Genomic DNA, 15,250 nt, shown 5'->3' on the forward strand with positions numbered 1-15,250 from the left:
TATGTTCAAGCTAGAGGAAGAACTAATGAAAGACAACCTGCAGGTCTCCAATGCTGATTGTTTCTTTTCCCCATAGCCTTGCCTTTTGTCTCTCACGTAGCAACCAGGATTCACACAGAAACTGACGGTTTTTAAAATTTTTTGTTTATCTTTCCCTTTTACTCAGGGCCAGGGAAGAAATACAAGGTGAAATTTGACAACAAAGGAAAGAGTCTTCTGTCAGGGAACCATATTGCCTATGATTACCACCCTCCTGCTGACAAGCTGTATGTGGGCAGTCGAGTAGTGGCCAAATACAAAGATGGGAATCAGGTCTGGCTCTACGCTGGCATTGTAGCTGAGACACCAAACGTCAAAAACAAGCTCAGGTACCTGGACAGAGGATTGTAAAGAGAGTGGGAGCCGGGAGCACAGCACCTGCCCTGTTCAAGCCACAGTCCAGATCTCACAATTAGCTTTTGTGTTCTTAGTCCCCAGTGGCCAGAAACTCTTTCTTTGCCATGGAGTCATGTGGATGATTCTTTCTCGCCACCCCCCCACACACACCCTTTTTTCTCCTTTTCTCAAGGAGAAAACTGGGTAGGGGAGAATAATTCAGATTGATTAATGGTTAGGTGGAATAGAGAATTCATATAGAAGGAAGAAATGGAGACTAAATGTTTTTCAGCAGTTTAGGAATCTGACAGTATAATGAGAATAAATAGCTTTTGGCAAAGTGGGGATATGTTGGTTAGATTAAGGGAGAATTCTAATATTATTTTCCATTATGGTTTATCACAAGATATTAAATATAGTTCCCTGTACCATACAGTAGGACCTTATTGTTTATCCATTCTGTATGTAATAGTTTGCATCTGCTAACCTAAGGGAGAATTCTTAACTCTTGGGGTGGGAAGAGAGAATAGTAGGAAGAAAGTAGTGCACCGAACATCTTCCCTGGAGTGTGTCCTGTTTGTGATCCAGAGGTGTGGAAGCTATGATAAGATAATTTCTGTTGGTCGAGTTAAATATCATAACCCCCAATCTTTCTACCGTCACTCTTTCCTTACAGGTTTCTCATTTTCTTTGATGACGGCTACGCTTCCTATGTTACACAGTCTGAACTGTATCCCATTTGCCGGCCACGTGAGTGTCCCTCCTTTCTTCCTTAGTTCTATCCATTTCCTCCTCTACCTTGTATTTCTTCTTAACACAACCAATTAAAAGGCCCTAATGTTTTTGGTGCTTTAGTCTCAAAGAGGATAAGTTTCATTAATGTCCTTTGAGAGTTACAGTTTAATTTGCTCATCTCTAGTGCTGGGTCTTTGCAGCCAAAGAGTCAGACACTAGAAGAGCATGACTTACCTTGAGTGGATGCTCATATTGTAGGTGTCTTTTGATTTCATTTCTGAGTGATTTAGGTTTGAGAAGATATTACTTCTTTCCTAGTCTCATGCTTAATCTAACATTTGTATAAATCTGTAGTCTGCATAGTGCTTTCATAGCACTTTCTCATGGTGCTTTCTACAGAAGCTGTATTAGATGGGGGCTTCATAGTGTCCTCTGTACTTGTGACTCTGGCTTGGGAGAGACTCTTTAACAGAAGCAACTGTTTTTAATTGCAGAAGAGTCAACTAACATGGCTGTGTTTCCACATAACATGGCAGTAAATACATTCAGGGTCCCTTAAAAGCCTGATGGAGCATGAGAAGGAAGGACAGGTTTTTTTAAATCAATTTCATGGTGCCACCTATTGTTTTTGATTTACCTTTAGACTTACCAAGTTAGCAAGAATTTCCACTTGACTTTTCCTAAGAAGAAACAAACATTTTTATGAAATGAGTGCCTCACCTATGTTTTCATATTGCTTATTTAGTATTTACTTGATTTGAGTGTACATTTACACATTAGGTTCAATACTTTTAGGTGATCTTGGTTTTGCTTCCCTTGAGGTTATGATTTCTTCGTTTATTTTTTCTCTCCCTCCCAACCTGAAAAATACCAAATGTCTCCTTGCCAACCATTTTCCCCTATCAAGACATGCCCTACCTGCCCTCTCTCAGCCCTACTTCTTCCTTGGGACAGTGAAAAAGACTTGGGAGGACATAGAAGACATCTCCTGCCGAGACTTCATAGAGGAGTATATCACTGCTTACCCCAACCGCCCCATGGTTTTGCTCAAGAGTGGACAGCTTATCAAGACTGAGTGGGAAGGCACGTGGTGGAAGTCCCGAGTTGAGGAGGTGGACGGCAGCCTAGTCAGGATCCTCTTCCTGGTACTCTTCTTCCCTAGAGTTTTAGAGGCAGGGATTTGGGTGAGATGGGGGAGCATAAGAGGCGATAATGATGATGATTTTGTAGAAATGCCGTAGTTTTCCTCTTTCTTATTCTCTTACCTATTCTTGCTGTTTTGGGTCAAATTTTACTTTATCTTCTTTTTGGTTCCTGTATGAGTGGTTATTAAAAATAAATTCCCTGAATTTAATTATGACACTAATCTGCATGACACTGTTTTTGTTTTTCTCCAGGAGTATCCACAATGCATGTAGGTACAGAGAAGGCGGCTAGTTCTGTTTGCCAGGGTTAGGGCTTTGATAGCATAGTGGGACAAAAAAGAAGGATCAGTGAATTCGAGGTCTTGATGATCTTTCAAGGCCCAGTTTAACTCTTAGATCTTCTATACTTATCCTTTTCTTCTGTCTCATGCCTTTCTTAGAATTATATTTCTTCTCTGAACTATTTCAGCCCTTTGATCCTAAGGCCTTATGATCCTTGTTACACTTCTTATACTCAGTATAAACATCTATCTCTCTTATAATTTTTCACACAAGGAATATATGTGTTTTTGTTTTGGGGGTTTTTTTTGTTTGTTTTTGTTGTTGTTGAATTCCTGATGCCTGTCATGGAGCCTGGCACATAAGCTTATTGAATAGATAGGGAATTCAGGGCTCATCAGGGAGATTGCGCCCAAGGGAGGCACATAGTGTATATTCTTCACAAGCGGCGGTGTAGATTCTAGCCTTTAACTCATTCCCCCCGCCACCGTTCCTTCCTCCCAATCCCCCAGGATGACAAAAGATGTGAATGGATCTATCGAGGCTCTACACGGCTGGAGCCCATGTTCAGCATGAAGACATCCTCAGCCTCTACGCTAGAGAAGAAGCAAGGCGGACAGCTCAGGACACGTCCAAATATGGGTATGTCCTGAAAGATACCCTGGGAGAAGGAAGAAATGGACAAACCAGCAAAGGGGTTTATGTACAATGGCTATATCCTTTGTTTGCCAGGATTACACTACTGACTCATTGAAAACAGGACATGTGCCCTGAATTGTTTCCAGTAGTGGTGATGGATTTGTGATGCTGCCTGCACATTCTATGGCTCTGATTTGTTCTAAAAAACACATAAAAATCTGAAACAACTGGCTTAGGTTAGGGGTATTGTTGGTAGTAATTACCTGTTATCCACGTGAAGATTATATGCTTTGTGTGTTATCTGTGGTCAGTTTTTTTAAAGCCCAAACCAGTTTTGTTTTTGTTTTTATATATTCCTGGCATACTTTCTGGTTAATTTTTCCTGACAACATTAGTTGATCAAAGAATGCGTTTTTGAAAAATTTTACCAAAGTATGAGATAATTACTAATGTAAATCGTCTGAGGCAGGAAGATGAAATCTTGTTATTTAAGTAAAAGTCAGCCTGTGCCAGTATTCCCACTCATTGGTGTAAATAGTGAGATCTGACAGTCTTAGCACTTAGTCAAAATGTTTCCATTGTTGCTTTTTTAGATTATATAAATTGAGGATTAGATGTGTGCATGAATATAAATGACACAGTTCTCATCTTCTCAATGGTCAATTTCCTTTTTCCTATAGGTGCTGTGAGGAGCAAAGGTCCCGTGGTCCAGTACACTCAGGATCTGACCAGTACTGGAACCCAGTTCAAGCCAGTGGAGCCCCCTCAGCCTACAGCTCCACCTGCCCCACCTGCCCCACCTGCCCCACCTGGTCCACCTCTGTCCCCCCAGGCAGGTGACAGTGAGTGAGTGCTATTCCTTCTTTTTCGCTGGTTTCTTTCATATTGTATTTTCTGTATCCCTTATTATATGATCTCTAATCTCCTAGAAGCTTGGAAAGCCAGCTTGCCCAATCTCGGAAGCAGGTAGCCAAAAAAAGCACATCCTTCCGGCCAGGATCTGTGGGCTCTGGTCATTCCTCCCCTACATCGCCTGCACTCAGTGAAAATGCTCCTGGTGGGAAACCTGGGATCAGTCAGACACATAGGTGAGAAAATCTCAGGCTCTCTTTTGGGGGTGTTGGCAGTGTGGACTGAATGGTCACTGTATAGGGAGGTTCCTTAGCTACAAGGTGTCTAGTTAAGATTATGATGGTGAGAAGTTTGAACTTGAAAAGGAAGCTTTACACTTGGACGTTACCAGAAACAGAATGTAAAAATAATTGAATTAGAAACTAGGCTTCTAAAAATACAATCACCAGAAAGTCATTTGTTAAGATTGCTTATTGAATATGGTGTCATCATTGGTACAATAGAAAGGGAACTCTGTAGCCTCTTTCCTTGAATCGTGGGAGTCAGTAAGGGCATTTATAGGACACATAGCAGGAAAAACTAGCATTGGTAGAAGACTGGACTCTACTTCCATAAGTCGCAGGCAAAAAAAATTTTAGGAAAATATATGCTGTTGAAATAGAGATATTATCAGTCACTGAAGAGTAACCAGAGCATGTCATTGTCCAGGTTTAGTAAGGCAAGGGGAAATTTGACTTTCTTGTATCATCTTTAGCTTTAAGAGGACAGCTATTTGAAAGGTTAGAGAAGTGGTTGAGCCAGCTGATGGGCTAAGTGTACACTAGAGAGGTGCTATTGCTTTCTCATCTGAATTCTTGCATCTCATTTGCAGATCACCTTTAGGATCCACAACCTCTGCCCCAGCACCCCCAGCTCCCCCAGCACCCCCAGCCTTCCATGGCATGCTGGAGCGGGCCCCGGCAGAGCCCTCCTACCGCGCCCCCATGGAGAAGCTTTTCTACTTACCTCATGTCTGCAGCTATACTTGTCTGTCTCGAGTCAGACCTATGAGAAATGAGCAGTATCGGGGCAAGAACCCTCTCCTAGTCCCACTACTGTATGACTTCCGGCGGATGACAGCCCGGCGCCGAGTTAACCGCAAGATGGGCTTTCATGTTATCTATAAGACACCCTGTGGCCTCTGCCTTCGGACAATGCAAGAGATTGAGCGCTACCTTTTTGAGACAGGCTGTGACTTCCTCTTCCTGGAGATGTTCTGTTTGGATCCATATGTTCTTGTGGACCGAAAGTTTCAGCCCTATAAGCCTTTTTACTATATTTTGGACATCACCTATGGGAAGGAAGATGTTCCTCTGTCCTGTGTCAATGAGATTGACACAACTCCCCCACCTCAGGTGGCCTACAGCAAGGAACGAATCCCGGGCAAGGGTGTTTTCATTAACACAGGCGCTGAATTTCTGGTTGGCTGTGACTGCAAAGATGGGTGCCGGGACAAGTGAGTTGGTTAAGGAATTGCTGGCCCTGCCTCCAACTTTGTTGTGATTGTCTTTCTTTCCACTTCTTTGCCTTATACTGCACTCCTCCTTTCCTCACCTCCCTTTACCTTCTTAGCTGGAGCTCCTGCCATAAGGCCTCCATGAAAACTATGAGACTGAGAGGCTGGGGCCCCATAGCTTAACCCTGGGTGCATGTGTCTTATGTTCGTTTCTCTGATTCTCCTTTTCCTTTGCTTCCCTCCATTATGCTTTTGGTTGCCACTTGTTTTGTTCTCTGTCTCTTTATCTTATTCTCACTCTGTCATATTCTGTCTTTAACGTTCTCATTTATATGTATGCAAGAAGAAAAATTTCACTGCTCTATCACCATCCTTTTATCAGTAGTAACTTCTTGCCTCTAAAGAAAGTCTCACAGCTGTAGCTGTTGTACCCTTCTGTTTTATACAGGTCCAAGTGTACCTGCCATCAGCTAACTGTCCAGGCTACAGCCTGTACCCCAGGCGGCCAAATCAACTCTAACTCTGGCTACCAGTACAAGAGACTAGAAGAGTGTCTTCCCACAGGGTAAGTAGTCAGGGGAAAGTGAAGCACCTCAGAGACTGAATTCTTGTTTTTCTGTGCTTGTAACAACCATCAGAATTCTAAAAATTGGAGCCAAAAATAGGATAACTGAAACAGACATTTTATCAATTAAGCCTCAGTTACTGAATTCCCAGCCCAGGTTTCTTCCTTGAGCTTTCCTCGAAATGAATACATAAAATGATTGAATAGTATCTAGCAATTTTCTGTTGCAGTAAAAGATCACCTTGATTTCAGAGCTGTACGATTATTCTAACAGATTGTGGTTTACTCTGGCAAGCGAGATGTGTTCAGAGAGGAGACCTGATTATATAGGACTTTGTAAATCAGAATAAAAATTAGAGTCAAATTCATGATGTGATGGGAAGCTGTTAGGGAATTTTAAGCAGGCAAATGATGTGATCTGCCTTTTAAAGATTACTCTGACTTATCTATGAAAAATAAGTCTTTAGGGCAGCAAAAGTAGAATTTGGTAGACCAATTAGATACTTTCAGGAACATAGGTAAGAAGTGGTGGTTGCTGGGGCTTGTACTAGAATGAAGGTGGCAGTAGAGATGAAAGCGGATACACTTGGGGATGCACTTGCAGGTAGAGCTGCAGAACTTCATAGATTGCGGAATGGGAGGGAAAGAACAGATCAAGGACAAGTCCTAAATTTTATACTTGAGCAACTAAGTGGATGCTGGTGCTTTTTACTGAGATGGAAGACTAGAGCTAGAGTTGCAGGTCTGAGTAAAAGTCAGCTTCTGTTCTGGCCATGTTAAGTCTGAGATGCCTGTTAGGCAACCCAAGTGGAAATGTCAAGAAGGCGTTGAGGACTTCCCTGGTGGCACAGTGGTTAAGAATCCGGCTGCAAGTGCAGGGGACACAGGTTCGAGCCCTGCTCCAGGAAGATCCCACATGCCGCAGAGCAACTAAGCCCATGCGCCACAACTACTGAGCCGGCGCTCTAGAGCCCACGAGCCACAACTACTGAGCCCATGTGCCACAACTACTGAAACCCGCGAGCCTAGAGCCCGTGCTCAGCAACAAGAGAAGCCACCACAATGAGAAGCCCGCGCACCACAACAAAGAGTAGCCCCCACTCGCTGCAACTAGAGAAAGCCTGCGTGCAGCAACGAAGACCCAACGCAGCCAAATAAATAAATAAATTTATTTAATTTTTTTTTTTTTTTTTTTTAAGAAAAAAGGGCATTGAGACTTCTGAAGAGAAGTGTAAGGATTGGGCATAAAGAATTAGGAGTCATCAGCTCAGGAGTGATAGTTAAAGCCTGGACAAGTTCATCTAGAGAGAATATCGATAATAGAAAAGAGAAGGGGCCCAGAGTAAGCCCTGGGCTATCCAACTAGAAATTGAGCAGAGGAGGTGGAGCCAGCATGTGAGATTGAGAAGGACAGGTCAGGGAAAGAGGAGGACAGTGAAAAAAGTGGGATATAATGTGGTAAGCTGGGTGTATATGAATATGTGAACTAATTAGCCTAATACTCAAGATACATAATTAACAGAGAGGATGAAAAAGGAAAGAATCATCAGTGAAGTAATTCAGATGCTTTCCCATAATGGAAGGAAGTGTATTTCCAAAGTGAAAAGGCCAGTCAGGTCCTAGCATAACGGATGAAAATAGATCCCCACTAAAACACATGATGATAAAATGTGCTCATTGTGTCCACAGAACACTGAGGACAAAAAGAAAATACTAAAACCTTCTAGAGAAGAGAAAGAGACCACAAAAGAAACAAGAATTCAAAAAAAAAAAAAAAGAATTCAAAGTGACTTCGGCCTTCTCAAAATAACATTGGAAGCTAGATGGCAATTAAGGAATCTGTTCAGAATTCTAAGGAAAATTATTTCTAACCTAGAGTTCTAAACCCAGGAAAACTATCAGTTGTTGGTTAAAGTAGGCTAAAGCCTTTTTTTTTTTTTTTTAACTTATTTGGTTTTGGCTGCGTTGGGTCTTCGTTGCTGCACACAGGCTTTCTCTAGTGTGGCAAGCGGGGGCTGCTCTTCATTGTGTTGCGCAGGCTTCTCTTGTTGCGGAGCGTGGGCTCTACACTTGCGGGCTTCAATAGTTGCAGCACGCAGGCTTAGTAGTTGTGGCACATGGGCCCTAGAGCACGTAGGCTTAGGTAGTTGGGGTGCGTGGGCTCTAGGGCTCATGGGCTTCAGTAGTTGTGGCACGCGGGCTCAATAGTTGTGGCTTGTGGGCTCTAGAGTGCAGGCTCAGTAGTTGTGGCACATGGGCTTAGTTGCTCCGTGGCATGTGGGATCTTCCCGGACCAGGGATCAAACCCTATCTCCTGCATTGGCAGGCAGATTGTTAACCACTGCGCCACCAGGGGAGTCCCTAAAGACATTTTTTAGACATGAAACACCTCAAAATTTTCCATTATTTTCCCTCTCAGAAAATTACTGGAAATGTTTACTAAAATGGGGGGGAAAAGACAAGAGAGAAGAAGGCATATACTGATCCAGGAAACAGAGGCTCCAGCTCAAAAGAGGAGTGAGGGGAATCCCACATGATAGTGAAGTCAAGGGGGCTTCCAGGCTGACAGCTGTGCACCAGATGTAGAGAACAGCCAGTGTCAGAGCAGGTCAGATTTGGCTGCAGGAGAGACTTTTGGGAAAGGGGGTTTGATAGAAAACCTGATGGTTTTGAGTATCTTCAGAGGAGATTGAGACTACTGGGGAAATCAGGACATAAATTTGAGCTGAGTGCATATTGAAAACTAAGCAAAGGAAAAGACACCTGTTAGCTTTAGCTGCATTGTATCATTTATGTTTTAATTATAAACAAAAAAAATTGAATCTTGTAACAACATTTAGATTTGATAATGCTGAGTAGTAGGTGCCTGTTCATTATATCTTTTTTACATGTTTGAAATGTTTCATAAGAATATTTTCAAATAACCACAAATATGTCACTCCCCTGCTTAAAACTCTTTAAAAGCTTTCCACTGCACTTTGGATATTATTCTAACTCTTAATCTTGGATCACAAGACAATGTACTATCTGGCTCCTTCCTATCTCTCTACTTCCAAAACTGTTCCAACCACACTGATATTCTTCAGTGCCTGGATCCAGTTCACCCAGTGTTTGCCAGCCTACCTCAAGAGGCTTTGTACGTACTGTGCCCTCTTCTTGGCATCCTTCCACTGTTGTTTGCATGATTATCTTCTTTAACCTTGAGCTCTCAGCTTTAATCTCATCTCCTCAGAGAGACCTTTCCTGGTCACTCTAAAACTAGGTCATTTTCACTCCCTTCATTCTCTCATTGAGAGAGTGTCCTTTAGTATCTGTGACAACTTTATTTTATTTGTTGACTTGTTTTTGTTCTCTTTTCCGTTAGAAGGTAATCTCCATGAGGGCAGGAACCTTGTCTGTCTTGCTCACCATTGTATCACCAGCAGCTAATTTACCCAGTGCATGGCACATAGTAACCATTCAAATTTTGTTGAATGAATGAATGAATGATACTCAGTATAGCTACTCTGAAAATCTCATGTGTTGGTGATTAGACCTGAGATCAAATTCTGGCCTTGTTGCTTCCAAGCTGATCCTGTTTTATCAGCTGTAAACAGAGTATATGAGCACTAATACTTTCCCAACCCCGGTGGGGTTTTAAGGGACCTAACAAAGATGCTTCGTTTCCTTTTTTTTTTAAGATTTATTTATTTTTGGCTGTGTTGGGTCTTAGTTGCAGCACATGGGCTCTTTGTAGCAGCACGTGGACTTCTCTCTAGTTGTGGCGTGCAGGGTTTTTTTCTTTCTCTAGTTGTGGCACACAGGCTCCAGGGTGCGTGGGCTCTGTAGTTGGTGGCACACGAGCTCTAGTTGAGGTGCGCGAGCTCAGTAGTTGTGGCGCGCAGGCTTAGTTGCCCCGCAGCATGTGGGATCTTAGTTCCCTAAACAGGGATCGAACCCGCATCCCCTGCATTGTAAGGCGGATTCTTAACCACTGGACCACCAGGGAAGTCCCTTAAGTATCTTTATTTTATGTATCTATTTCTACAAATTGACTTATTTTAATGTCTCTGAATCCATATTCACCTCATAGTTTGCTTAGCTTTTCTCCAGTCATTAGGCATTCTGTTATTCACTGTTACTATCTGTAGTGCTATAAATATCTGTATCAGTCACTTTTCCCCCTTCTGAGTTATTTCTTTGGGCTATATTCCCAAGTGAATCAAAGAGCATAGACAGTTCAGTAAATCTCATTTAGATCATTACCTGATAAATGATGACACCTTAAAAATTATAAAAGTTCTGTGTATGTAATGGATGCTCTAGTGATCATGTTATGATTGATTTTATTGTGACCTCCTCCCAGAGTTTATGAGTGTAACAAACGCTGCAATTGTGACCCAAACATGTGCACAAACCGGTTGGTGCAGCATGGACTGCAGGTTCGACTGCAGCTCTTCAAGACCCAGAACAAGGGCTGGGGTATCCGCTGCTTGGATGACATTGCCAAAGGCTCTTTTGTCTGTATCTATGCAGGTTGGTGATGAAATGAAAGGGTTGCTTTCTGGGGTTAGGACACGGTGGGACATTGAATCATAGACAAGTTGAACTTAAGAATGCTTAACATGTGAACTGGGGGAAAGGGGAAGCCAGAATTTTCTTCTATAAAGAACATGAGTGATGTGCCTGTCTGGGTGGATCAAGAAGGGACAGAAGTGCTTCAGGAGGATGAGAACAAAAAGGGATGAAGGAGTGGGATAGGGAGGGCGGGAGGGAGGGAGACACAAGAGGGAAGAGATATGGGAACATATGTATATGTATAACTGATTCACTTTGTTATAAAGCAGAAACTAACACACCATTGTAAAGCAATTATACTCCAATAAAGATGTTTAAAAAAAAAAGGGATGAAATTGTGGACATGATGTTTCAGCAGAGAGACATGATAGTAGAGTCCAGTGTTTCATTTTTTCCCCCATCACTCCACTCCACCCAGAGATTTAGCATAACTGAAGAACTCTCTTTTGGTAAACAAAGTAAAGGGGAAGAATGGGATGGCAGAAAGGGCAAGATTTAAAACTATAGTAAGTTCCGCTTATTCTCATAGTTAAGACGCGAAGAAGGAGGTATCATCAAAGAGAAATGAGACACCATAATGGAGGCGATTTGACTCTCTTTGCTGGTGGGCTGGATATTGATGGAATGAACTTTATTCTTTCTAAAAGCACCTCATAACCCTGGAAGGCCTTTCTCTTCATTCCCAGGCAAAATCCTGACAGATGACTTTGCCGACAAGGAGGGCCTGGAAATGGGTGATGAATATTTTGCCAATCTGGACCATATCGAGAGCGTGGAGAACTTCAAGGAAGGATATGAGAGTGATGTCCCCTGTTCCTCTGACAGCAGTGGAGTAGACTTGAAGGACCAGGAAGATGGCAACAGCGGTACAGAGGACCCCGAAGAGTCCAATGACGATAGCTCAGATGATAACTTCTGTAAGGATGAGGACTTCAGCACCAGCTCGGTGTGGCGCAGCTATGCTACCCGGCGGCAGACCCGGGGCCAGAAGGAGAATGGATTGTCTGAGATGCCTTCCAAGGACTCTCGCCCCCCAGACCTTGGGCCCCCACGTGTTCCTGTCCCTCCATCGATCCCTGTAGGTGGCTGCAATCCACCTTCCTCTGAAGAGACACCCAAGAACAAAGTGGCCTCGTGGTTGAGCTGCAATAGTGTCAGTGAAGGTGGCTTTGCTGACTCTGATAGCCGTTCATCCTTCAAAACTAGTGAAGGTGGGGAAGGTCACGCTGGGGGAGGCAGAGGGGAGGCTGAGAAGGCTTCCACCTCAGGGCTGGGCTTCAAGGATGAGGGTGACATCAAGCAGCCCAAGAAAGAGGTAAGCAGTGGCAGGAAACTCTTGAGAATTGTGGCTTTTGTATAACTTTTTTGTGGTAACAAACAATGTGGTCTCACCATGAGTCTTTTTTTTTTTTTTTTTTTTTTGGCCGTGCCACGCAGCTTGTGGGATCTTAGTTCCCTGACCAGATATCAAACCTGTGCCCCCTGCAGTGGAAGCGTGGAATTCTAACCACTGGACTGCCAGAGAATTCCCTCATGAGTCTTCACATACAGATTATTTACTTGATGGATATTTCTGTGGCAAATCTGATTAACCTACCCCTAATACATTCCTAGTGTTGGTTTAAAGAACCAAATTATTTTAAAGTCAGCCTGCTGGGGGGAAAGTATCTGATTTATTCCAAAGTGAAGGGTTTATAAGTAATTTTTTTTAATTGCTGTTTCAAGTTATCTACATCATTGCTTTCTTTTATTATAGTAGAATGATCTTACAAGAATTGATCTTACGTGTATTTTTAATGATGTTGAAACTTAGCACATTACAGGTGGTGAACTGTCCCTTGTCCTCGTAAGATTCTGCCCATGGTGTTTTCCGTGTACATTTTTTAATGCCCTATTGTTGGGAAGGGTTAAAGACCCCTCCCAGGGGGGCTTCCTGATGAGAATGATTGTTACTCTTAACTTGCAGAGGAATTTCTTCACACACACTCCACTTTAGATAGTGTACCTGTTACTGGCTAATGTCTTTGGAGGTCATTTGAGGTGAAGTCTGTAATCGTTGGATTTGTTATCCAGGACCATGAAAACATTTAACCCTTCACTTGCTCTCTTCCAGGACCCTGATGACCGGAACAAGATGTCAGTGTGAGTGCCTCTCTCTTTGACCTTTTTCCAAGTCTACCTTCTCTAAAGCCTACAGAAGTAGCCTAAGAAACATCCAGTAACCTGACCCCTCTCATGTCTTCCTCTCCCATCAGAGTTACTGAAAGCTCTCGAAATTATGGTTACAATCCTTCTCCAGTGAAGACTGAAGGACTTCGCCGCCCACCAAGTAAGACTAGCATGCATCAGAGCCGACGACTCATGGCCTCTGCTCAGTCAAACCCTGACGTAAGTGACCTTTCTCAAGCTGCACCTTACCCAGCTTTCTGTTTTATTCATAGTCTGAGTAAAGGAACATTCTCACCTCATCAAGTCTGTCACCATAATTACTGTTACATATCTTATTTCTCTGGCCTTGACTTCCTGCCTCATTTTCCTTCACCCAGCATCTAATCTTGCTATAGTCTGAGCTCCTTCCTGCGTAACCATAGGTAAAAGCAGGGATTCAAAAGGGCCCTCTCCATTTACCCTTATTCCTTCTTTTCACCCTTCCGCTTCCCCAGGACATCCTGACACTGTCCAGCAGCACAGAAAGTGAGGGGGAAAGCGGGACCAGCCGAAAGCCCACTGCTGGTCAGACTTCAGCCACAGCCGTTGACAGTGATGATATCCAGACCATCTCCTCTGGCTCTGAAGGGGATGACTTTGAGGACAAGAAGAACATGTCTGGTAGTCTGGAAGAATTTGGGGGGTAGTAGGAAAGAACCAGTTGGAGGGAAAATTCAGATCCTGAGGGTTGAAGCATCTCTGGGAGGGCTCCCTGACTCCCAGCTAAACTGTTAATATCAATGTTTGACACATCCCTTCCCTCTCTTCTTCCCAGTTCCCTACTCTTTTCCCTCAGCCCCTTTATCCAGCAGATCTAATCCTGCTTGAAAAAAATGCCACCTAGGCTCTTTGCCTCAGAGTCCCAGCTTATTGGTATTCCTGAGCTGCCCTGGGTGGGATAAAAATGGAAGTAGAATATCCAGTCATGAGGTAGGACAGGCCTAACCCCATTCTTCCTGTCCAGGTCCAATGAAGCGCCAAGTGGCAGTAAAATCAACCCGGGGTTTTGCTCTTAAATCAACCCATGGGATTGCCATTAAATCAACCAACATGGCATCCGTGGAAAAGGGAGAGAGTGCACCTGTTCGAAAGAACACACGCCAATTCTACGATGGGGAGGAGTCTTGCTACATCATCGATGCCAAGCTTGAAGGCAACCTGGGCCGCTACCTCAATGTGAGACCCCTTTCCCTCACCTGTATGTGCTGATTATCCCATGGTCCTCACATTTCTAGTACTTTTAACACAACTATGTAAACCCACCTTTTCTTGTTATAAATTCTTGATCTCAAAGGATCTTTCAAAACTTCTCTGTTGTGATGGGGAGGATCAAATGGCATTGTTTTCATCCAACTCTCACTCACCCCACAAAGCCAGATTCTGTTTCCTTAGTTCTTATTTGAATCTGTCCTTAACCCTATAGCACAGCTGCAGCCCCAACCTGTTTGTCCAGAATGTCTTCGTGGATACTCATGATCTTCGCTTCCCATGGGTGGCCTTCTTTGCCAGCAAGTAAGAGGGAGTCAGGAAAGGGGATGGTTGGGGAGGGGCAAGGACTACAGAAATTTGAAGGGTCGCTCCTCCATCTGTGATCCGGCGCCACCTGCATGCTCAGTCACCCCAGGTGCCTGGGTTATCTGCCGTTTCACCACACTCCTTCCTTTTCTTCCTCTTCAGGAGAATCCGGGCTGGGACAGAACTCACCTGGGACTACAACTACGAGGTGGGCAGCGTGGAGGGCAAGGAGCTGCTTTGCTGCTGTGGGGCCATCGAATGCAGAGGGCGTCTTCTTTAGAGGACAGCCTTCTTCCTAACCTTCCGAACCCTTCCTGAACTGCCCTTTCCTCAGGAACTGGGTCTTCCTGACTGTTGAATTCTGACCCCCAGGTCTCTAGTCTGGCTACTCCCCCAGCTCCTAGTAGATAGAAATGGGGGTTCTGGATCAGGAGATCCCTTCCACTGTGGTGCTAGCAGGCAGGGCCCCTCCCCCACCTCCTGAGGCATAGAGGTGGGAGAGGTCACCACTCTAACCTAGGCCTGACATCCCTTCAGTCCTCCTGTTGCTCACCCCTCCCATCCTACATTTGTTCAGGTGTTCATGCTTCTAACAGACTTTATTCCTAGAATGAGGGCTGTGTATTTTATTATCCCTGGTTTGTATTGTTTCTTGAAAGTCTTTTAACAAGATGTTAAAACTAAGATTGTGATTTGATTTCTCTCCCTCAACTCCCAATTAGGGGTCTTTTGATGAGAGAGCTGTTTTCCCCCATCCTTCCCAGTGGGCAGCTGTCATTAATCTTGACCTTTCTCTACTTTTGCTTTTTCTTACTTGCCATCTGAAATTTTTAAATGTTATGTAACCATGAGGAAGGCATGAGGAAGACTACCTTAGTTTATTTA

At 43.7% G+C, this 15,250-nt stretch overlaps 1 protein-coding gene across 4 annotated transcripts in view; it reads left to right on the forward strand.

Moving 5' to 3' along the window:
* The window catches only part of SETDB1 (SET domain bifurcated histone lysine methyltransferase 1), a 30,319-nt gene extending 15,270 nt beyond the window's left edge, over window positions 1-15,049 (forward strand). For 3 of the 4 annotated variants that reach the window (XM_067727683.1, XM_067727681.1, XM_067727684.1), the window contains exons 7-22: window positions 167-368; window positions 1,052-1,125; window positions 2,065-2,255; window positions 3,047-3,176; window positions 3,854-4,019; window positions 4,103-4,261; window positions 4,897-5,520; window positions 5,969-6,085; window positions 10,431-10,600; window positions 11,329-11,957; window positions 12,756-12,784; window positions 12,898-13,030; window positions 13,306-13,471; window positions 13,815-14,026; window positions 14,274-14,362; window positions 14,528-15,049. In XM_067727683.1, the coding sequence (XP_067583784.1) occupies window positions 167-368; window positions 1,052-1,125; window positions 2,065-2,255; window positions 3,047-3,176; window positions 3,854-4,019; window positions 4,103-4,261; window positions 4,897-5,520; window positions 5,969-6,085; window positions 10,431-10,600; window positions 11,329-11,957; window positions 12,756-12,784; window positions 12,898-13,030; window positions 13,306-13,471; window positions 13,815-14,026; window positions 14,274-14,362; window positions 14,528-14,645 (3,209 nt within the window). In that variant the 3' untranslated portion in view covers window positions 14,646-15,049. The remainder of the gene's footprint in view (window positions 1-166; window positions 369-1,051; window positions 1,126-2,064; window positions 2,256-3,046; window positions 3,177-3,853; window positions 4,020-4,102; window positions 4,262-4,896; window positions 5,521-5,968; window positions 6,086-10,430; window positions 10,601-11,328; window positions 11,958-12,755; window positions 12,785-12,897; window positions 13,031-13,305; window positions 13,472-13,814; window positions 14,027-14,273; window positions 14,363-14,527) is intronic. The other variant, XM_067727685.1, reaches the window with a different exon arrangement.
* The last annotated feature ends 201 nt before the right edge of the window (window positions 15,050-15,250 follow it).

The sequence above is a fragment of the Pseudorca crassidens genome, chromosome 2 (assembly GCF_039906515.1).
Source record: "Pseudorca crassidens isolate mPseCra1 chromosome 2, mPseCra1.hap1, whole genome shotgun sequence".
NCBI lineage: Eukaryota > Metazoa > Chordata > Mammalia > Artiodactyla > Delphinidae > Pseudorca > Pseudorca crassidens.